Genomic DNA, 23,170 nt, shown 5'->3' with positions numbered 1-23,170 from the left:
CTCTCAGACTGTCACACTCCCACATTTCCTACTTCCCCAAGCTCTTAGGGCTTACCTTCTTTTTAGTACTAGGGAAATATTCTCCCTCCTTTGAGCTTATCTTTTTTAAAGATCTCAGAGCAACACTGTCTAAGTCAATAGATGTTAGGGGTTTAATTGGACCACACTGTAACACATCATCAGAATATGTCAGCAGAATAACTGTATCAGAGAAGGATTTTAGTAGTCACCATTCTGTGTTGGAACCACAATCCTAATCCCCACTCAGCCCTTGTTTCTGAGATCTGCTCATAGAAGTAAATAGCCTTCTCCTCTATAGTGAATTTTCTCCCATCAATAGGTTCCTTTTCTCTGCCAGGTTCACCAAGTGTAGTCCTTGCTAGCTACAATAATCTCAGGGACTTGGGATGCTGAGGCAAAAGGATCACAAGTTTGAGGCCAGCCCCAGAAATTTAGCAAGACTCTCAAAAAATTAAAAGGACTGGGAACGAAGCTCAGTGGTAAAGTGCCCCTGGTTTCAACCCCCAGTACTGCCAAAAAATTTAAAAAGTATATATATATACTTATTCCTTATTGCTACATATAATACATTTAGTTACATTATATACAACATAAACCTTTTCCATAAATAGAGAAAATGAAATTTTGAAGAGGAAGGGGTAAGTTTGAGCTAGTATTAATGACAACAAAAACCTTCAAAAGTTTTGGGGATACAAATTATTATCAAAACATACACTTTACACATTATTATACATCATCTTGATACAATCAACACTGAGGTAAACGGATAAACAGGTATAAAATCTGAGTAACATTTGCTGTATTTAATGACAAAGATGCCCTTGTTGACTCTTTGGAGGGCAAGTGAAGATTTGTATTGATCCAGTTCTAACAAATCTTATTCAATCCTCCTTGGAGCCATGGCTGTGCAATCTATAAATAGAATCCAGTTAAGCCAAATGTCTCCATATCCATCCATCCATCCATCCTTCCGACACTTTAGTATTTACTCTGTGTGAGGCACTGTGCTGGATAACGGAGACATCAGGATGAGTAAAACATGATTCCCACCTATCAGTACCTCAGAACAAAAGGAGAAATAGTCAAGTAACTATGGTGCAATGTGATGTCATATAATGCAGGCAAAAACCAAATATTATGGTAACCCCTGCACAGAAGACTGAAAGGAAGGATTCAAAGAGAAGGTGATGTTTGATCTGAAACTTGAAACAAAATGGGAAACATTCCCAGAGAAATGAAGCTTCAGTTCCTAATCTAAAAGATAACAAGGCCAGGTGTGGTGGCACACACCTGTAATTCCATCAACTTGGGAGGTTGAGGCAAGAGCATTATAAGTTCAAGGCCAAATTCAGCAACTTATCAACCGTGTTTCAAAAATAAAATAAAAAGGGCTGGGATATAGCTCAGAGATAGACTGTCCCTGGGTTTAATCCCCAGTACCACAAAAAATAAACAAAAACAGAAGAAATTTTTCTTCCTATTTATTTATTTATTTGTTTGTTTATTTATTTTTTGCAGTACTGGGGATTGAAAGCTAGCCACTCTTATCACTGAGCTACATCCCTAGCCCTTTAGTTTTTGAGACAAAGTCTCACTGAGTTGCTGATGCCAGCCTTGAATTTGCAATCCTCCTGCTTTAGCCTACTGAGTTGTGGGGATTATAGGCCATTGCACCTGGCCTAAATGCCCTTTTCAAAAAAGGAAAAAATGAGAAAGGACTCCAACAGTGATTTGCAGTAGAACAAATATCTCCTATATAAGTAAATGTAAAAGGTGAATGCTCTAAATTACCAGCTTAATGACGTGTTCTAATATGAAAATTCCTTGTGGTCTCTGCACAATGTTGATCAATAGCCCTGCTGCTGCCAATTTAAGAAGGAAAAATGCTAAAGTGTGCAAAGGGTAAGATAAAAGTTGCTCATCTAAGCACAGTTTCTTAAAGTGTGAGGACTACTTCCTGAATGTAGTAGGAAGTTTTTGTCTTCTGTTGTTGTGGTTGCTCTTTAAAGAAACAATAAAAAGAAGGGCATGAAGGCACAAGATGGAAACTTAAAATCTAATCGCAATAATTACTCATGTGATTAGCCCCTTTTCCTGTGACATTATAGAAACCTCCTGAGTACCAAACAGTTTATGCTTTTACAAAAGAGAACTTCTATATCATTGCACAGCACAGAAGCTGCCTCCTTGGAACTCTCAAAAATGATCCCCAGGTATTTTTCACAAATCCCATAGGGTTTCTACATTAATATAAAGCAACAGTTATCAAGTCTAGAATAATATCAGGATTGCAGAAATGAGTTGTACTAGTTCCAAGTGATGAATTTTCTGTTCCAGAAAATGGAACAAAGTGCATCTCGCATGGACACAGTCATTTTCACAGTGATGAACATACACATGTAGATGATCTGAGGCACAAGCTGTGATTGATCGTAAGAAAATGAAAGTAGAATCAGATTCAAAATCCACATTTCGTGATTTCTGGTCCTTAAGAGTTGAACTGCTTCACATCTCTGTATTACACGCATTTTAGCTCTTCCTCAAGAGTTGCTCTGGGTGTAGCATGATAAAGAAAATCTGATGTTTGGCTTGATAAAAGGTGTTCGAGGAATAGGTGCTACACTCATAGTAAGTTTCTTACCACAGGATAGCAGATCTACTGCCATAGGAAGGATTATTGTCCTATGATGAGTACTACAGTTCAGTTTTCAAAATTTTGGGAACAATCTGGTCATAGCCTTTCCTTCTTGTTACATTATAGGACAGGAATTTAGAGTATTCAGTTAAGAGGTTTTCCCAGTAACAGGTGATGTCTTCCATCTGCAAGTGGTCCATAATAAACTGGCTTCCCCTAGAAGAAAGATTAACAAGAATATTTTAAAACACAGAACTTAATAAGAGCCTACATGTGAGTAAGCTAACTTATGCCAAACCTCATTCAGAGTACTTTACATGAATTTAACTAATTTGACCCTCAGAATCAACCCTATAGCCATCATATTTATATATATATATGCATTTAGCAGTAGAACATAACATTTTCCCCCTAAAAACAAACATATTAAGAGCCGATGATCACATCTAGGTGAAATGGTTCATGCCTATAATTCCAGCAACTCAGGAGGCCAAGGCAGGATCAAAAAGTTTGAGGCTAGTCTCAGAAGCTTGGTGACACCCTGTCTCAAAAGAGAAAAGAAGAGTTGGGAATGTAGCTTATTGATAAAGTGCCCCTGGGTTCAGCTGCCAGTACAGGGGGCAGGGGGAAGAAAGAAAAAGAAAAAAGTCTCTGATCATAAGTACTTATTGAAATACCTTAAAGATTCCAATCTATTTCTATAAAGTTTGGGGCATATGAATGTGTGGATAAGTTTTTTTTTTCCTCTGAACAGTTTTGAATCTGAATTATCTCTGTATGATAAGGCTGATGTATAGATATCATCACAGTAACAATATTTGGGTAACTTTAGCTAGGGGAAAATGGGGATGATAAAGTAAGAAAAGGGAAAATGAACACAATTTACCTTTCAGCAATTTCTTGAGCTAGATCATCATTTGCTTTAACAAATTGCAATAGTTCCCTAAAAGGAAAAGAATTATTTGAACTCAAAAATATAGACCAAAGTTATTAGTACCAAGTCAGAGAGATCATAGCTTGATCTTTAGATATGTGGATAGTGGAATACTTCTTTAAAGCAAAGATATGAAAGATATGAAAGTCCTTGCAGGAACAAAGCCCACATACAACAAAGCCCACATACACATTAAAGGCAGCCTATTATAGATTTGGAACATAATTGAGAAAAAACAGAAATGTTCAAAGATATACATAAAAAATCAAAAGTGAAAAAATAAATTCCAACCTGTCTCCAAATTCTTCCTCTAACCTCCAGGAGAGAGAAGTGGGTCCACATTTATGGCCCTTCTCCAATCTCATCCCAACCTCAGAGAAAATTTGCCTAAGCTTCACTCAGGTCAATTCTCCTGCTGTATCTGAAACCCTGTTGATAACATAACAAGATCAAATATCCCTATCTTTAGCTTTTGAGAGAGTAGAGCTTTTTTACTTCGTACTGTCTGAATGCCATATATTGGGAACGGGATTAAAGCACTTTTCCAAATTTAAATCCCACTTATAGCCTTCTTAGACTATGGATGTAACTCAGTGTTGAAGTACCCCTGGGTTCAATTCCCAGTACCTAGAGGAAAAAAGAAAGAATAAATGCCTTGTAATCCCAGTGACTTGGAAGTCTGAGACAGGAGGATCACAAGTTTGAGGCCAGCCTTGGCAACTTAGAAGCAAATGATAGTTTCATTTGAAACTCTTAACTGAAGGATAGCTGCTTACTGGACATTGGAGAGATCTGTTTTGACTGGTATATAGTGAACCCACGGCTTCAGTTGTGGATAGAAGAATTCTAGCCACTCGTCACCAACATGGAAAACAAGTGAACCACAGAGGAAGAGGTGTTTGAACCGGAAACTTGCAGCTACACCTCGAAAATTAAACAGATACCTACAGGGGGGAAAAAGAGCAAAATATATTTTATTCTATGCCTGCTACCACAAATCTGACCTTTTTCTTATTCCCTCCTTCCCTTCTCTCCTTTTATGATTACTCTCCTTTCCCTTTTCATTTTCAGGTTTCAAGGACACATTAGTATATCCCTGTAGGGTTTCCACAAACAGCTTGCTTTTCCAGGCCTGGGACTATAGGTTGCTCTGGGAATATCAGGGTAAGGGAAAAAGGAGAATACTTTCTCCAGACAGAACTAGATAGGGTCAGAAGCTGGAGTACTGGGTGGAAAGAATACAGGCTCACAAGGAAATGATAGCATCTGTAGATTTTGGACATATCTGGGAAAATACAGAAATGTTCAATGATACATATTAAAAATCAAGAGTGAAAAAAAAAAAAAAAAAAACAAGCTTCTCTGTGGGTATAATGTCTCTAATTAGTCATGACCCCCAAAGCCCTATTTTTCCTCTAGTATGCCCCCTCTGCTCAAAGGCACTCCCTGGATAGCACTCTGAGGTTTAGGGAGAAGAACAAGTCTACCCTAAACCATCTTTAAAGAAACACTCCTTGGAAAACAGCTATCATAAAACAGAACAACACTTTCTTCTCAGGATCTCTCACACCTGCACCTGTCTTCAACCAGAGTTGTTCCTACACCATAGTTATCCTTGAGCATATAACTGGCATTTTTACATTTGAGTCCACCAGTTTCAACCAATTAGTCCTAGCATTTCATTATATTAGTGATTGATTAATTGGTTGACTGCAGTGCTGGAGATGGAACCCAGAACTCATGCATGGTAAGCACATACCATGAGCTTCACCACCAACCCCTCATTATATTTATTACCCTGATAAATATTCAATCCAATGTTAACTATCGGGTCAGTGGGGTATGGAGAGGTAAACCTATCCCTTTAACTAACAGCAAGCTCTCTGGAAGCAGGCAAAATGTTTCATTCCTCTCTACTGTCCCCACAGAACTCAGGTCAGTGTATAACAGGCCCTCAGTAAAAGTCAGCTAAATGAATCAATGGTAGATATTAATATTTAAATTCTCACCCAAAGTAAAGCTGTTTCAAAAGCAAAATGGAAACCAAGAGTCAGGAGTTTTAGGTCTTACTTGTATTTGCAGTGATCCACAAGATGGACATCCTTAGCAGCTGGCTTTCCCAAGGTATCCTTTATGTGAAAAGGAAGTTATTGGTATTAATAGGAATAGCATTTCTGGGCAACCAATGTGCAGCAAGCATTGTTAAACATTTCCTCAACATAATCTAATTTAAGCCTCATAATAAACATACTCAGGAGGCATTATTATGCCTCATTAAACAGATGAGGAAGCTAAGATTTAGAGCAGTTGAGAGACTTGCTCAGGATCACTTGACCCTAAGTAGAAATGCTAGGGTTTTAACCCAAGTCTGATTTTGGAGTTAAAGTTTACCTGAAGCCATGCTGCCCTCCTTTGAACTCAAAGATCACAGCCTGTAGTATATTTCACTCTGTGTAAATTATACACACAAAAGGTCACAAGCACTGGCTAGCAGACTTAGGGGTACAGCCCATACACAAATATTCCTGTTCAAACCATTGCAGGCTGGGCATAATAGTGCATGCCTATAATCTCTGCTACTCAGGAGGCTGAGGCAGAAAGATCCCAAGTTTGAGCTCAGCCTGGGTAACTTTGTGAAAACTTATCTCAAAATAAAATTTTAAAAAGGGTTGGGGAATTAGCTCAATGCTAGAGTACCCCTGGAATGAATCCCAAATACCACAAAAATAAGTTTTTTAAAATTTCACACCATTTATAGGTGGGAGGATGGTTCTCACAAAAATCCAGATCTCTGACTTCTCTTAGGAAAAAATAAATACAAAGTAAGATCTGGCAAACCGGACTCTTACTCCCACTTGGCAGCAATCAACTGCAGCTATTAGTGCTCTCTCTGACTCACTCTTTTACTTTACCTGCTGGCCTTCCAGGGCATTTGATTTGAGATCTCTATGTACATTCCACCCTTCTTGGAAGATAGTAAAGTGGATGAGGGGAATAAGTCTGTGTGTTTCTGCTGCCTCCCACAGTAGATACTAATGAATTGTGTGCTGAATACATTCTTTCATATATTTCTTATTTGATCAACTTTCTTAAATTCATTTGTTCCTGTTAATTGAAACAGTATCAGATTGCCTGAGGTAGTAATCCATGTTTATAATCCCAGCTAATAAGTAGACTGAAGCCAAGAGGACTGCAAATTAGAGGACAGTCTGGGTAATTTATCAAGACTCAATCACAAAAAAAAGGGGGGGGGCAGGTGGTGCTGTACTTCAGTGGTAGACCAACCCTGGGTTCAATTCCCAGTACTGGAAAAAAAAAAAAAAAATACATAACACCTTGAATACATTTATTTTTCCCCAAGAAATTTCAATTTTATTTATTTATTTGTTTATTTTTGGTATTGGGGATTGAAACAAGGGCTACTTAACTGCTGAGCCACATCCCCTGCCCTTTTTTTTTTCTTATTTTGAGACAGGTTTCAGAAAGTTGCTAAGGCTGATCTCGAACTTTCAATCCTCCTGCCTCATCCTCTGCGTCACAGGGATTACAGGTGTGTGCCACAACATCCAGCCCATTCAATCTTTTTCTCATAGCATCTTCACATGGTACATGGAAATTTCAGATGAGAAAATAATGGGGTTGTCAGATCTTTAATTAAGGCAAGAAGTCACAGGTAAAAGACAGAGATGGACTCTAAACTAATAAAGTCCCAATGTCTGGCTTTGTCTTAGAATTACTTGGGAATTTTTTTAAAAAAATGAATATTCTTAGATTCCCAAAGATTTTGATTCATTTGACTCATTGTTTAAGTCCTCTGGTTACACTATATAGTCAGGGTAGATAATCAGTGGTTTAAATCAGGGGTTGGGAAACTGCAGCTGACAGACCAGATCCAACCCATCACTTGGCTTTGTAGAAGCCAGGGACTAAACATTTTTACATTTTCAAGTAGTTGAAAAAAAGCAAGATAAAAATATTTTATGTGCCAGCTGTGGTGTTGCACGCCTATAATCCCAGCAGCTTGTGAGGCAGGAGGATCATAATTTTGAGGTCAGTCTCAGCAATTTAGCAAGACTCTATCTCAAAATAAAAAATAAAAAAGGTTGGGAATGTAGCTCAGTGGTATAGTACCCTGCCACAGAGGTGAATAATGACAACAGAAACCACATGATCTGTGGAGCTCAAAATATTTACTATCTGGCCTTTTATAGAAAAAAAAAACTTTTGACCTCTGGCTTAAACCTTCAAAGTAGTATAATATGTAATATGCTAGGAATAACATGGCCAGAAAAGCAAGGTGAGTTTGAAAAAGAATAATTCATAGATATGCTAATATTGGTTCATGGAAGTTTCTCTACATTCATCTCATCACTGAGAGGAAACCTAAGCTCAAATTCTACCAGGTGACAATGTTCTTTGGGTGAGCATGTTCACTGCTGTAGTTTTATGCAGATGATTGCCAATTACTTTCATAGATTTCCAGGCCTGGTTTTTGGTGTACTCTGCATCAACAAGTTTTGGATTTTTCCGAGATAGAAGGATGAGAGGATCCCGTTCTGGATTTGTCCTATAAAAGAAACACAGGACATAGAACTATGTGCCATGGACCATAATACTGTACCCAATCTCTCAAAGGTAAGCAATACTGAAACCCATGCAAAGGCTGTCTGCACAGATGGATAATCTACTGGTTTCCGTGACAGCAGCAAAGGGTATTCTAGCTACTGTAGCACCTATGTGGTCCAGGCTCTTCCCCACTTTACCCTTTAGGGATGGGAAGTGTTTGGCCCTTCTTTGCTTACATCTGGTCTCTAAGGGCATGCTATTCTGGTCACTATAGCTATATCCCAGGGATGACTTCCCTTTCAGGAAGGTTCCCATAGCCTCTTATAATTACTGGTATTCAGAGCTGTGTGACTAGGTAATCACCACTCACCAAAATAGCTACATGACTTTTGTTGTGTACACTCTATAAAGTCCAATATAACATTTAAGTTAGAAACAAAACAAAAAACTAAAGGGCTTAAAAACCTGAAGACTGTATATAGAAAAAAGTATTAGTTATGGTTCAGGTAGTTGAGAGGCTTGACATATGAGGGGTCATGCATCTCCTAAGAATCTGAAAAATGCACTTATCCCTATATAATTTCAAGGACGTCCTAAAATTCTTGAAGCCTAGATACAGTCCCCAAGTGAAGATTCGTGTTCTTGAGAACTGAAAACCAGAGAAATTGGTAAGGGACAGTAAGCAGTGGATAGTGGGCCCATCTGCATACTGAACTCCACTGCTAAAGCAAAGAGGAGAGTGGCTAGAGAGTATGATCTCTGATAAACAATACATATGCTACAAAACCTTTCTCCCTTCAGGGTCTTCCCTATCGTGTGTGTCACACATATTTATTGTGTAACTACAGGCTGGTTACTGTTCTTGGCACTGGAGATATGGAGCTGAACAATACAGAAAGGGTCCTTCGGCTCCCTTTTCCATTTCTCGCTTCTCTCCACTTCCTTCTCCATTTTCACCAGCCTCAGTCTATGCTATTAAACACTATTTGGCAGCCACATGATCTGACAAAAAAGGTAGCTGGGAGACTGACTCCTGCTCTTCATTAACTAGCAGAGTGATTGTGGCATGATGACAAGCTACTCCCAGGAAACTGTAAACTAGAAGACAGTCATCTGTTCAACATCATATAATCAATGTCCAACACAGCCATGACATTCTAAAAATATCTGTTGAATGACTACTGGACGTACTTTACTTTTTGAGTTTCAGTTTCATGAAGAGTGATTTGCACGAATAATGCTCAGATTCTGGGCTTCTACATTTATTACTTAGTTATTTTTAGCTTTTCCCTTTCCCTTGAGATCATACCCTCAAGATTACTTATATTTTACACACTGCTAGGAGCAATTTTTATAAGAGCTTAGAAAATACAATCACCTTGATCCTCGAAAATATGCTGTGGAATTTTTCTTTTTCCACGGCCACTGTGCTGCTGACCTAAAAACATAGATCTTGATTAGTTTCTATGCTTTGTTTTCTCAACTATACATGAATGTGTCTAAAAATTGGCTCAGGGCTTTATATTTTTAAATAAATTTGATCAAGGGTACTCTAAAGAAAAATCTCACTGGTTTTGGTGGCACACACCTATAATCCCGCAGTTCAGGAGGCTGAGGCAGCAGGATCACAAGTTCAAGGCCAGCCTCAGCAATTTATGGAGGACCTAAGCAACTTAGATCCTGTCTCAAAATAAAAAATAAAAAAGGGCTATGGACGTAGCTTAGTGGTTAAGCACTCCTGATTTCAATTCCCTGTAATAACAACGACAACAACAACAACAAAAAACATAAAACAAAACAAAAAAAAGAAAGAAAAAAAAAATCTCTGAATGACATTATGATCCCTTTTGTTATCATTTCACTCTTCTTTGGGAGGGGCTTTCCATGAATATCTGTAAATCTACTGCCCTGTTAGTAAGTTAACAACATTAACTTAGTGGAAAAAAAACTCCCAAACTCTGAATGGCTTTTTTGGGGCTATTTAATTGACATGATGAGGATTTACTCTCTAAGTAGAATGCTATTGATAGAATTAACATGAAGAAAACTGCAAAGAATATTAGAAACTGAATGAAAGGGAATTCACTCCCTGACTATATCTCCCTGTTTTGGAGGTGTTTGGTGTCACCAGATTTACTGATATTCGCAAAGTATCCTGGTTTTGTTAAAGTTGTATGAAATGCTCTAGAAAGATAAAGTCCCTGAAACTCGCGTCTCAGTACACATTAGCATGACCAGCCTTCTTGCTGAAACTGGTACTCAGCTGCATCATTTCTGACTTTCTTCATGGGAACTGTCTCTGTATTAAGGAGAAAAGGGAGAGGAAGGCTAAGTGAATGAGGGATTGGTGGACTATTTACAGAAATGGAGGAACACAGATATGAACTTTTAGATATATAGGTCCTTTTCTGATACCTAGTGTCATAGAATTCATTTTTGCTCAGCTGAGAGCATTACTCAATATTTCCTAGGCCCTCAGACCTCTACCCTCAGCTAACCTGGCTCATTTTCTAACCACTGAATGATATTCCCAAATCCCCAAACCTTTTCTTTTCTTTTGGTATCAGGGATTGGACCCAGGGGTGCTTAACCATCCCCAGTCCTTTTTTTTTTTTTAACTTTGTGAGACAGGGTCTTGCTAAGTTGCTTAGGGCCTTGCTAAGTTACCGAGGCTGGCCTCAAACCTGTGATCCTCCTGCTTCACCCTCCTGAGTCACAGGGATTACAGGTGTGTGCCACCATGTCCAACTTGTCCTCTAGCTCTTTCTTGCTGGATCACCTTTACCTGATTCTTCAGTCCAATACCAGAACTATCTCTTGTTTCTCCTCATACTTCTTCCTACTAAAATATGAATATTATAGCACTAGTTTTTTTATTGTGGAAAAATGACAGGTTCATTATATTAAATTCTAAGTTAAAAGCATAAAGATAAAAGTAAAAAATCATTTGGAATCTCCTTACCCACAGGTAAGAATATAATGTTCTAATGAAGAATTTCTTTTCAATCACATCTCTATATCAATGGCTTTTCTATTTTTTTTTTTTTTTTTCCTCTTTCTTTTGCAGTGCTGGGGATTGAAAGCAGGATCTTGCAGGTGAGGTAAACCCTCCACCACTGAGCCACACCCTGATATGGAGTGATTTTATTTCTCCACCTTTACCCAGGGGACATCTAACCATGTCCACAGACATTTCTGATTATCACAACTGGAGGACTGCTAGTGGCGTTTAGTGGGCAGAGGCAAGAGATGCTGCTGAACATCCTATAAGGAACAGGACAGCTCCCCATAACAAAGAATTATCAAGTCCAAAATATGAATAGTGCCAAGACTGACAAACCTTACTTTGTATAACAGGTCATTCCATACATACTTTTAGATAACACTCTTATTAGGAAATACATTATAAATAATTATATAACCCAACACCTATAATGTAATTCCTATGTCCCAGATGCTATTCTATATGCTTTATGTATATCAAATCGTTCCCACAACCTTATGAGTTTAATTAACTAATTAATTTTGCAGTACTGATGATCAGACCCAGGGGCCTCTACCACTAAGCTACAACCTTTTTGTTTTTTATTTTGAAACAAGTTCTCCCTAAGTTGCCCAGGCTAGCCTTGAACTAAAGCTGGGATTATAAACTGAGTGCCACTGTACCCAGTTAAAGTGGGTTTTATTACCCCTGTTTTACAGGTGGTCACCTTGAGAGGAGCAACTTGATCAGAGTCACACAGTTAATCAGGGCCAAGATTTGAATTCAGAGTCCTGGTTTTTAACTCCTTTTCTACCCTGCATTTCCATTTATTCATGGTATTCCATTTTAGAATCATGGCATAATTCATGTCATCCCTTACTGATAGGCTCCTGGGTAGTTTCCAACTTTTTACTCTAAGAAACATGGTAGTGAACATCCTAGTATGTACATCTTTGCACAATCATCTTATTAGTTCCTCAGGAAACACTCTAGAAGTGAAATGTTTGGACCAAAGGACATATATTTTCAATTTTGAAATATAATGCCAAGTTACCTAACCAAAAAAAAGGATTGATTTATACTCAGTTACTTCTTTTTATTTCCTTGATCCCTGGGAAAGCTGTACTTGATACACCCAGATTGAACTATGTATCATCACTATTTTCTCTCTCCTTCATTCTCTCCACCACCTACTCATTCCTCAATAGAGCTACAGTAAGCCAGGTACAGAGATACATGCTTATAATCCTAGTGAACTGGGAGACTGAGGCAGGAGGATCACAAGTTTGAGGCCAGTCTTAGCAACTTAGTGAGGCCCTGAGCAACTCAGTGACACCCTGTCTCAAAAAATAAAAGTTAGGGATGCAGCTCAATAGTAAAGCATCATCCCTGGTTTCAATCTCCAGTACAAAAAGAGGAAAAAAAAAAAAAAAAACAAACAAAAAAACAAAGAAATCCAAATTATACCTGCTGGAGAAGAAACTCATTTTTTTACCCTAAGAGCTGTAGCACTACATGTTACTTTAGGAAGGGGTATACTTTTAATTCCCTCTGAATCTTCAGACACACTTCTGGAGGTGACAGATATTTTTGGAAATAAAGTTGAATTAAATTATTGCTTTCCTTAAACCCTAGATAACACCTACAAAGACTTTCCTTACACCCTAGAGAAGACCTACAAAGTTTCTAATTAAGCACCTATGCTAGCTGGGCATGGTGGTGCACACTTATGATCCCCGGGACTTGAGATGCTGAGGTAGAATGATCACAAGTTCAAGGCCATCCTGGGCAATCAAATGAGATCCTGTCTCAAAATTTTTAAAAAGGGCCAGGGATGTAGATTAGTGGTAGAGTATCCCTTTGTTCAGTCCCCAGTACTGCAAAAATAAATAAACAAAACATAACAAAAAAGAAAGAAAAGAAAAAAAAGCACCAACACTGAATTATTACTGTGAAATGTAACTGGATAAGGAATAAAGGAATACCTATGGCTTGGATGACCAGGTCATCTAAATACTAAAACCATGGCAGGAAGATGTTAACAGGCCAAGGCATATCTCAGTCATGAACAGAGGATCTGGAATAAGCTTGCACTTGAGATACCTATGGATGACTATGTTCCCACATACTTGCCTAAAGGACTTATCTTTAAATTACCAAGTACATTTAAACTCTTCCAAGTATTTTCTATGTTCTCCCACCACCGCGTGCTTATTCACTTTCTCTTATTATGAAAGTAATTTGCTCTTGAAATCTTTAAAGTACAGAATTATTTAAAAAAAAATAAATAAAAGGTCCTATAATCTCTGTCCCACAGAGGCACTGCTGACTGTTTAGGATAGATTCTTCTGCCATTTCTATAGACATGTTTTTGTTTGTTTGTTTGTTTGTTTGTTTGTTTAACTACCAGGGATTGAACTCAGGTGCACTTGACCACTGACCCACACATCCCCAGCCCTATTTTGTATTTTACTTAGAGACAGGGTCTCACTGAGTTGCTTAGCACCGTGCCATTGCTGAGGCTGGCTTTGAACTTGCAATCCTCTTGCTTCAGCCTCTTGAGCCACTGGGATTACAGGTGTGTGTCACTGTGTTTGGTAACATGTATATTTTTATGTGTACACAAAATTGCTTCTGCTATAAACAGTCTTATTTTTAACCTAAAACTCAATCTTTTAAGTAAAAAAATTGGTTATATTCTACCATTTACAGCCATATGCCACTGTACCCAGCTCTACTACTTATTTCAAGAGAACCCACAAAAAGAAAAGCATGAAGCCTCTCTAAAGGACCTACCTTACTAGATCTTCTCTGAAGAGGTCCCACCGTCCAAGACCAGTAGGATAAATTGGCCAAACAGCAGGTCCCCCTTCCCAAAATGTCCATGCAGGATACATGATATCATGGTACTCTGACGTCTTCAACAGAAACAGAAAGGCCATTCTAAGTAAATCTCGGAACAGAACAAGAAGCAAACTACATTCATGACAGGATATGGACAAAGACCATGCTGTAGTGTCAACTTGCAAAAGATACATTTCCCCTAGTCTGCAAGGTCCACACTGTAGACATTATGAGGCAAAAGAGACTACAGGATAAAACCCACAGGCTCACCATAGCCCAGATTTTAGAATAATATTAAAGGTCAACTTTTTCAGTTCCCCAAACTTCTGTTTTTGTAGAGGATATATATACACTGTTAAGATTTTTTAGTTTAAGGAAATAATCTCCCCATCATTTAACTGCTATTACCTTTGGAGTTTTCATGGACTTGCCAGTTCTTTGTTATTTCCCAGTGGATCCTTTGAGAGCAAGAACCAGGAAACAGTGCAAAGATTAAGAGTGTGGGCTCTTGGGACAGATCTTAAAAGTCTGAACGCAGCCTCAACCTCTTTACAACTCTAGGCAAATTACTTAATCTCTCTATGCCTCATCATTGTATTGGGGAAAATAACATCAATGATACTCTTCTCATAGGCTGATTTTGAATACAAAATGACTTAATATAAGCTTTGGATAGTGTCTGGCACATAGAAAGTATTCAATAAGTGTTAGCTAGTGGTACCTGATGCTATAGCAGTATTGGGCACACATTGGTTGAACAGTAAATCCTCAGCTATTCACTAATCAGGGTAAGAAGTGCCAATAGGCAGAATGAGCGAAAAGAATATGATCACACATCTTTCAAAGAAAGTTTGAAATCATGTTGCTTTTTAAAAAAAAAAATTTTTTTTAGTTGTAGATGGACACAATACCTTATTTTATTTATTTATTTTTTATGTGGTGCTGAGGATTCAACCCAGCACTTCACACATGCTAGGCAAGCCCTCTATCATTTAGCTATAACCCCAATCACTCATCTGTTACTTTTTATGGCTAATCTATTAAATATCTGGTCACTGATAAACCTCTAACAATTTCTTCCTTGGAATCACATGTGCAATATGCTGCTTACCTTCTCTTAAATACTTAAAAAATATTATTCATTAAGCGTTTCAAACATAATAGTTATTCAATGGAAGCTACATAATTAACTACAAAGTTAACATATTAAAATACCTCCCTTTGAAACTAGGAATTGCAATTTTTAAAAAACAGAAGGGAGGAAAGATAAAAGGAAAGTTAGTATACTGATGGTCATACTTATTATCCACAGAAATGACAGATAAATAATAGACACCAAGTCCTTACTGATTTACTTGGGAGCCTCTATCTGTTCTTCTTGGAGAGTTTCATGACAAACAAGGCGACCAAGCACTTTTGAGAAATAAGGCTAAACCATGGGCAATGAAATACAAAATGTGGCCTCAGCCCACTTATAACACAGGAAATAAATGAGTCTAGAGAGAAAGTAAACTGTGATTTAAAAAAAAAAAAAAAAAAAAAAAGTGAGGATAAAAGGTCCTTCTGCTTTGGAAAAAAAAAAAAAATAGAGATGTTCTTTTTTAAAAAATCCATGGGGTTTTCCTAACTCTACTTTCCACTCTTAATCAATAGTTTTATTTATTTACTATTTATTTAGTACTAGGGATTCAACAAAGGGGCACTCTACCACTGAGCTACATCTGTAGTCCTCTTTTATTTTTTATTTTGAGATACAGTCTCACTAAGTTGCTGAGGATTTCACTACAATGCTGAGGCTGGCCTCAAACCTGGGGTTCTCCTGCCTTAGCTTCCCAAGTAGCTGGGATTACAAGCATGTGCCACTGTGCCCTGTTTGTTTTGTTTTGTTTTGTTTTGGGGGGATCAGGAGGCACTAGGGATTGAACCCAGAGGTGCTGTACCATTGAACTACATCCCCAACCCTTCTTTACTTTTGAGACAGGATCTCACTAAATTGCCAAGGCTGGCCTTGATCTTGAGATCCTCTTGCCTCAGTTTCCCATGTCACTGGGATTATAGGATGCGCCACCACATCTGGCTCTCTGTAGGATTTTTGAGTCCTACTTCCAATGTCCTGTAGTTTCTTCAGGCCTCTTACTCCCTAGCCTCTGTCTCTGGCATACAGATATGTAAGCAATCTTACATTATTTATGGGTCCTCAACTCCATCTTCTCAGTCTTATTGCTCAACCACTGTGAATTTACAGGGACAGAGAATCCACTCCTGGCCCTCGGGACTCATCCTTACTATTAACCATGAGACTCTACCACAGGACGATGATCTTTTCTCATATTCTAAAGGAGCACCCTCCCTCCCTCCCTGTGGCTCTTTTATACTCACCTTACTGAAGGAGAAGACTGGGATGACAGGCTCCATCCATTTAGGAACCTGAGGATAATCCCGTACATTGATTATCATCTCCATGTCAGGGAGGTGCCCAATAACTTCCAAAATAAAGTGCTCAACACCACTACATCTGTCAATGAGAAAAACTCAAAGTCACCAGAGTTGTATCTGCAGAGTCTAGGATAAAGGGTCCCAGCCACACTTCAAAGTGAGACAGGCTAGTGTTCAGATCATCAGCCTACTTCAAAATCTCCTGAAAGCAATGCCTTTTTTAAAAAAAATAATTTTTTAGTTGTCAATGAACCTTTGTTTTATTTATTTATATGTGGTGCTGAGAATTGAACCCAGTGCCTCACACATGCTAGGCAAGTGCTCTACCACTGAGCTACAACCCAAGCCCCCTGAAAGCAATGCTTCTAAAGTACTATGGTAACTTTTATATTGCACAAGTTATCATTCTCGCTAAGCTGTTCCAAGTTATGACACTTAATAAAATTTTCCAAATAAATCATCATATTTTTGAAGGGAATATGATTGCAACTTCTACCATTTTTCCTCTATTCGATCCCAGATTTTTCTTTATTTCCCTTATACAGATTAGTTTAATTAGTAAGAAAGGTGCAAATTCTGATAGGAACTGAAAGAGCTAATTTTCTAATTATGCTACTGAGTTTTGCTTCTCACGAAGGCACTGCTATAGTTTGGATCTGGAATATCCCCAAAGTCCCATATGTTAAAGGCTTGGTCCTCAACTTGACTCTATTGGGAGGCAGTGGAAAATTGTAAGAATTATAAGAAGTGGGGTATAGTGAGATGTTTTAGGTCTTTGGGGGTGTGCTCTTGAAAAAAACTGGGATACAATTTATGATTACACAAATGGTATGCCTTTACGCCATGTACAAACAGAGAAACAACATGTATCCCATTTGTTTACAATACAATTTAAAAAAAACATAAAAAAAAAAAAAAAAAAAACTGGGATACCACATCCATCTCTTGCTCTCTCTCTTTTTGCTTCCCAGACATGATAAGGTTAACAATTTGCTTCAGTGCATACTCTCTGCCATGCTATACTGTCGTGCCACAGGCCCAAAAGCAAGGGGGCCAGCTGATAATGAACTGAAACCTCTGATATATAAGCCAAAATAAACATTTCCTCTTTTTAAGTTAAATTTCTTAGATATTCTATTACAATCATGGATAACTAACACAAACACCACATTATTTCCACCACAATTGTCATAGTGTATGAGGAGAGAAAATTTCTCATTATCTTCAACCTAAACACAGAACACTATTTCAGTTAATTTTTTAGGTCAGAAAAAAAGTGTTTGCATAATCACAAAGACTGTAATATCACTTCCTGACTAATCTCTCTGGGGAATCCACAGAGGCTTTCTTAAAAGGAGAAGATACACAGTTTAGTTTGTTTCTTCCCTATCCCTCAAGGTTCTGAGCAGCACCACACTAGGGTAGCGTTCTAAGAACTGATCAAAATTTTCTGGAAATGACTGATTTAAGATAATTCTATATATAGGGAGATGATTACAAAAAAAATCAACAGTTCAAAAACATAAAGACACTCAATAGTACTAAAACCAAAATGTCATCCCACCATTATGTATGACTATAAAGTACCAATAAAAAATGTGGAGGAAAGAAAATTAAATGTCAGCTGGATGCAGTGGTACATGCTTATAATTCCAGTGAATTGGGCGGTTGAGAGAAGAGGATCGCAAGTTTGAGGCCAGCCTCAGTAAGTTGACGAGATCCTGTCTCAAAAAAGTGGAAAGGCCTGGGGATTTGACTCAGTGGTAGAATGCCCCTGGGTTCAATACCTAGTACTACAAAATAAAAGAAAGAAATGTCAAAAAACTACATGCAATTGTACCAATCAGACTGACAAAGATCCAAAAGTCTAATACACAGTGTTGGTGAGGCTATTACATCTATTCAGAGCATGTGAAACAAGGGTGGCAGAAATGTGAACAGGTACAACCTCTCCGAAAGACAATTTATTTTTATTTATCATGATTTTAAAAACACATTAATTGGCCTAGTTATTCCACCTCTAAACATTTAGCTTACATACATATTTATAAAAGTGCTCCAAGGTGTACGTACAAGAATGTTTGCTGCAGCACTATTTCTGGTAGCCAAAAACCACAGAGACAGGGAAATGGGGAGAAATAATGTAAATGCCCATTGATAGAGGTCCCAATAAAGAAATCCATATATTAGATTATTATACAGCCATGAAATGGTGAGCTGTTCTCTCTGTACCTGGTCCATAATAGACATTCAATAAATACCTATGTTTTTCTGCCTCTTTCAGCTTAGTTCACCCCTGCTATGTTTCATCAGCCTGTGTCCTGCAGCTACTATAGCAAGGGAAGGAAGAGATGAAGGGGCAAGTACAGTCCAGTCAATATATCCCATGATGTGCCCAAACCTCATAAATAGAGAGGAACTGGTAGCTGGGCTTGGTGGTGCATGCCTGTAACCTCAGTGGTTCAGGAGGCTCAGGCAGGAATATTGCAAGTTTGAGGCCAGCCTTATCAACTTAGCAAGGCCCTAAGCATCTTAGCAAAGCCCTGTCTCAAAATAAAATAATATATAAATAAAAAGAGTTGGGAATGTAGCTCAGTGGTAAAATGCCCTGGGTTCAGTCCTCAGTACAAAAAAAAAAAAAAAAAAAAAAAAATTGACCTGGCAAGAAAAATTCCCAGGCACACGAAAAGAGTTTATCACTACTTTGCAGTCCTTGTAAAATGTGAGGAGGGATTCACTTGTGAGGACCCTGAACAGACTTCTAAAAGCAGTATCAAGTAGGCTCATATATTATAAGGTCAGAAGATGCATCTACTTCATAACTCTTACCTTGAGGGAAACATGCAGTCATTTTCTCGGTATAATCTGTTCTTAATGATCTGATAGTGGGTCCCTAGCTTCCGTTTGACTACTTCCGCCATCATCTTCCTGGAGATTCCCCCTCGGAAAGGAATCAGGTCCTCTTCTATGACACTGAAAAGGAATTAGAATTGTCAAGGAAAGCAGGCCAAAAGCAGTACTATTCCATGAACTTCCCAAGTGCATTTACATTTAGTACTAGAGAACACAGTAAACTGAGGCAAAGAGGGGTCAGGGACCAGGGACTAGCTCAGAGATAGAACCTTTGCCTAGCAAGTTTGAGGCTCTGTATTTGATCCCCAAGTATCGCCCAAAAAAATGTAGTGAGCAAGAATGAGCAACTCTTCCCCAGAAGCACCATGGATAATGAAAAAACATCAAACGTACAGGGCATGGTGGCACCCGCCTGTAATTCCAGCAATCTGGGAATGCTGAGGCAGGAGGATCGCAAGTTCAAGGTCAGACTCAGCAACTTAACAAGACCCTGTCTCAAAATAAAACTTTAAAAAGGCAGGGAATGGGGGCAGGGCAGTGGGGGTGTAGTTCAGAGATAAATTGTTCCTGGGTTCAATATTCAGTTGGGGGTGGGCATCATACACAACAAAAGTATAAAAAGTAACAATAAGTCAAGTAAATGTCTCTTCTTCCATCAGGACTGCTTCTTCCTTTAATCCATAGCCCTCTGTTCATGTCACACCCAAGTCCTCCCAGTCACTACAGTCCTACTGACATATATCCCTTTGTCTGGACACCCACAAAAGTTATGGTTTATGCCTCACAGTCTAACACTGTCTATCCCCTACCCTGCCCACACACATGCTCTAGAAGCTGAAAGCCTTAACCAGAAAATAAACTATTTTGTATCTCTCTGGAAGCTCAGTACATAGCAAGTTTTCAATAAGTATTCTAAGTATCAGATGAATTTTTGAGGAGTCAGAATAATACAATGAGAAGCCACTCTGCTATTTAGCTGATGACAAATCTGAGATCCAGAGAAATTAAGAGTCTCTTTCAATGTAGTTATCTTTTTATCACACCAAGTTCCAGTCCTATTTTGCATTCATTAAAGGTAAACAACAGGAAATTAATGATTGGATCCATTGATAAATATGTCCATTCCTTCAACAGTATTTACTGAGTGCACTTACTGAGGTACAAAAGTAAATAAGACAGACCCAGACCTCAAGAAGTTTTTAATCCATGGGAAAAAACAGACAATCACATGTCCCACAGGATGATGGCTTAATGCGGAGACCACAGGGCCCATTCCAGAGCCAGCGCATTTCCATCCCTTAGAATTGAGACAACCACCTCAGTCATCCTTTCTGCTCTAAATATATGCTTGGCTCTCTGACCATTGCAACCAAAGTCTCTCAGGGATTTTTCCTTTTTTTTTTTCTTTTTTTCCTTTTTCTTCTTTCTTCTCTCTCTCTCTCTCTCTCTCTCTCTCTCTCTCTCTCTCTCTCTCTCTCCTCTCTTTCTTTCGGTACTGGGGATTGAACCCAGGGGTGCTCTACCACTATGCTACATCCCATCCCCAACCCTTTTTATTTTTTTAAATTTTGAGACAAGAGTCTGGCTAAGTTGCTGAGGCTGGCTTAGAAAATGTTCCCCTGTCTCAGCCTACCAATTCGCTGGTATTACAGGTATACCCCATTAGCAGCCAACTCTCAGGGATCTTCGGGTACATCCTTTGGACAAGATTTCAACTCTCAAAGGCGTATCAAAGAACTCACCCATGGTAGCAGCTGCAGTTTTGACTTGAACATGGTTCATAATTCTCCAAAGACCTGTTAATTTGGTCAATAAAGATTTTCCACTTTGAACCTTCAAAAAGTGAAATGAGAGTTAATTAAATATCTCTGAGCATTTTTATTTGCCAGCAGTATGCAGACAGGACCAACAAAAGACCCAAACTTTCAGAAGCCCCCCCCTCCCCCTCCTCCTATCCCACTGGTTGAAACAAAGCACCAGGAAGGATTCTGTAACTCGCTGAGCCATTAGATGTCCAAGAAATTGGAAAATCCACGAGGTTAATGCTCGGCCTTCAAGAAGGCTGTGGATAAACTGGATGGCGACACAGATTCTCGTCTTATAATCAAATTAAGTCCGATAAAAAGGATCAATTAAAAGTCATGGACTTTAACCTTTCCCTCATCTCTGACAGCACACACACAGCCCACCCACCCGCTTCTCCCGGTGGGTTCTAAGGAGGGAAGAGAACAGCCAGAGCGGCCGATTCCTCCTGCGCGTGAACAGGGACTTCCCTCTCCTCCCTATCACTCAGCATTCCGGAGGATGGGTTGCCCTCCAGGGTCCTGGGCTGAGCCTGAGACCCAGACACCCTCGCTCTGCACTAAGAGGCGTCCGGTGCCCGCTGCCCAGCTCTGCGCTACAGCGGCCACAGCATCCTCCAGGGCGCCTGTGGCACGCGGAGCGCCTCCGGGCCGGAGCCCAGGGGCACGCTCGGCCCTGCCGGGAGCCCACCTGACTCCTTCTGGCGGCCCAGCACTGGGACCAGCAGTAGCAACAGCAGCCAGAGCCGAAACTGAGCGCTGGTCCGCCGCTCCATCGCCAGCCGACTCACGGCGGACACCCCGCAGCCCCGCCCCGCAAAAAGATGGCGGCGGGCTCCGCAGCCCGGGGACGCGCGGGCCGCCCCGCACAGAGGTGGCCGCCGCGCGCGCCCGGGCGCCGGCCCTCAGAGAGGCCAGCAGGGAGCCAGGCGCCCGCAAGCCGGCGGGCAAGTACCTCCAATAAGGTCAGTTCCTTCCATTCTATAGCACATTGCAAACGTTCTCTACAGCTAAAAGACTGAAGGTCGGAGAGGGTACTTTTCTTGCTCACAGCTTTACAGTCAGTGGCACAACCAAGACTTATCATAAAGCCTGATCTTTCCACGACATCAAAGTGCTTCTTATTAAATAGCACAGATTTGTTGAGCATGTGAATGTGTATAGCACCATTTGCACGTCTGCAATCCCAGTGACTAGGGAGGCTGCACGCAGGAGGATCGCGAGTTCGAGACCAGCCTCAGCAATTTAGCAAGAGCCTGTTTTAAAATAAAAAATAATAAAGGGCTGGGCAGGTAACTCAGAGGCAGAATGTTCCTGGGTTCTAGTTTCAAAACTGCAAAAACAAAACAAATGAGACCTTCAAATGTTGCAAATAGGCTAGCACAGGTCCCTTTACAACAGAAATTTCTAACTGTTGGGGCGACTTAGACAAAGAAAAAAAAAATCAGTGGTGTTAAATAAAATCCATGGGAAGCCATTGTTTGGACAGAGGCTCCAATGAACCAGATCAAATCAGAATGAAGTCACTTGACCTAGATAATGATAATCAAACTGAAATTTAAATGGTCTCCTTTAAAACACAAAACAAAACGAGATTCACAGCAACCAATCAGAAAGAGTTCAGTATACCTAGGCGAGCATGATAAAGAAGTTCCCTGTTTTAACCCTATAAGGACAGTTAACTTTCATTCTGCTTTTCATTCTTTATTTCTTCAGCCCTTTTCTGCCTGTATAGCCAACCACCTCTGCTCAGATCATTGGAACAACTGTTTTGATGGATGAGGTGCTGCCAGATTCATGACTCACTAATGAAAGCCAATTAGATCTTTGTTTTTTGACAGCTGACAATAGAAAACTGAATATTATACTTATATATCCGGGTGTAGGTTATGTAGGCATGTATTAGTGACCATACAGATCTTTATCCTTGAATAAAATATGCATAACAACTCTAGGTTTTGCAGAACTACATAGAAGTACAAAATCAAATTTGTGCCCTGGAGTTTAAGACTAGTAGAAAAAAAAAAGACTTCCCTTGAGATAACTTACTTTTCTTTTTGGTGTGTGTGGGGGAGTAGTGGAGATTGAACCCCAGG

At 39.4% G+C, this 23,170-nt stretch overlaps 1 protein-coding gene across 2 annotated transcripts; it reads right to left on the bottom strand.

Moving 5' to 3' along the window:
• Positions 1 to 661: 661 nt before the first annotated feature.
• On the bottom strand, positions 662 to 22,078 carry POGLUT1 (protein O-glucosyltransferase 1). Of its 2 annotated transcripts, none has more exons than XM_079155332.1 (11): positions 22,030 to 22,078; positions 21,015 to 21,105; positions 19,249 to 19,392; positions 16,363 to 16,498; positions 13,936 to 14,057; positions 9,535 to 9,594; positions 8,058 to 8,157; positions 5,661 to 5,719; positions 4,367 to 4,534; positions 3,543 to 3,599; positions 662 to 2,872 (listed from the first exon to the last, which is right to left on the bottom strand). In XM_079155332.1, exons 1-11 carry the CDS (start codon positions 22,064 to 22,066, stop codon positions 2,716 to 2,718), a joined length of 1,131 nt encoding a protein of 376 aa, XP_079011458.1. In that variant the 5' UTR covers positions 22,067 to 22,078; the 3' UTR covers positions 662 to 2,715. The 2 variants fall into 2 exon arrangements, with proteins under 2 accessions (XP_079011458.1, XP_079011457.1); XM_079155331.1 differs by lacking the exon at positions 22,030 to 22,078 and adding an exon at positions 21,766 to 21,922.
• Positions 22,079 to 23,170: the final 1,092 nt, after the last annotated feature.

This window comes from Sciurus vulgaris (genome assembly GCF_902686455.1).
Source record: "Sciurus vulgaris genome assembly, chromosome: 10".
Taxonomy (NCBI): domain Eukaryota; kingdom Metazoa; phylum Chordata; class Mammalia; order Rodentia; family Sciuridae; genus Sciurus; species Sciurus vulgaris.
This window is presented reverse-complemented; position numbering and strand designations above follow the sequence as displayed.

Coding starts and splice junctions, on each gene's coding strand:
- POGLUT1 (XM_079155331.1), bottom strand. CDS start 21,850: ATGGAGCGGCGGACCAGCGCTCAGTTTCGGCTCTGGCTGCTGTTGCTA. Junction 14,058..16,362: donor CAGTCTTCTCCTTCAGTAAG/GTGAGTATAAAA, acceptor TTTCTGTTGAAG/ACGTCAGAGTACCATGATAT. Junction 4,535..5,660: donor GTGGATCACTGCAAATACAA/GTAAGACCTAAA, acceptor TCCCCCCTGTAG/GTATCTGTTTAATTTTCGAG.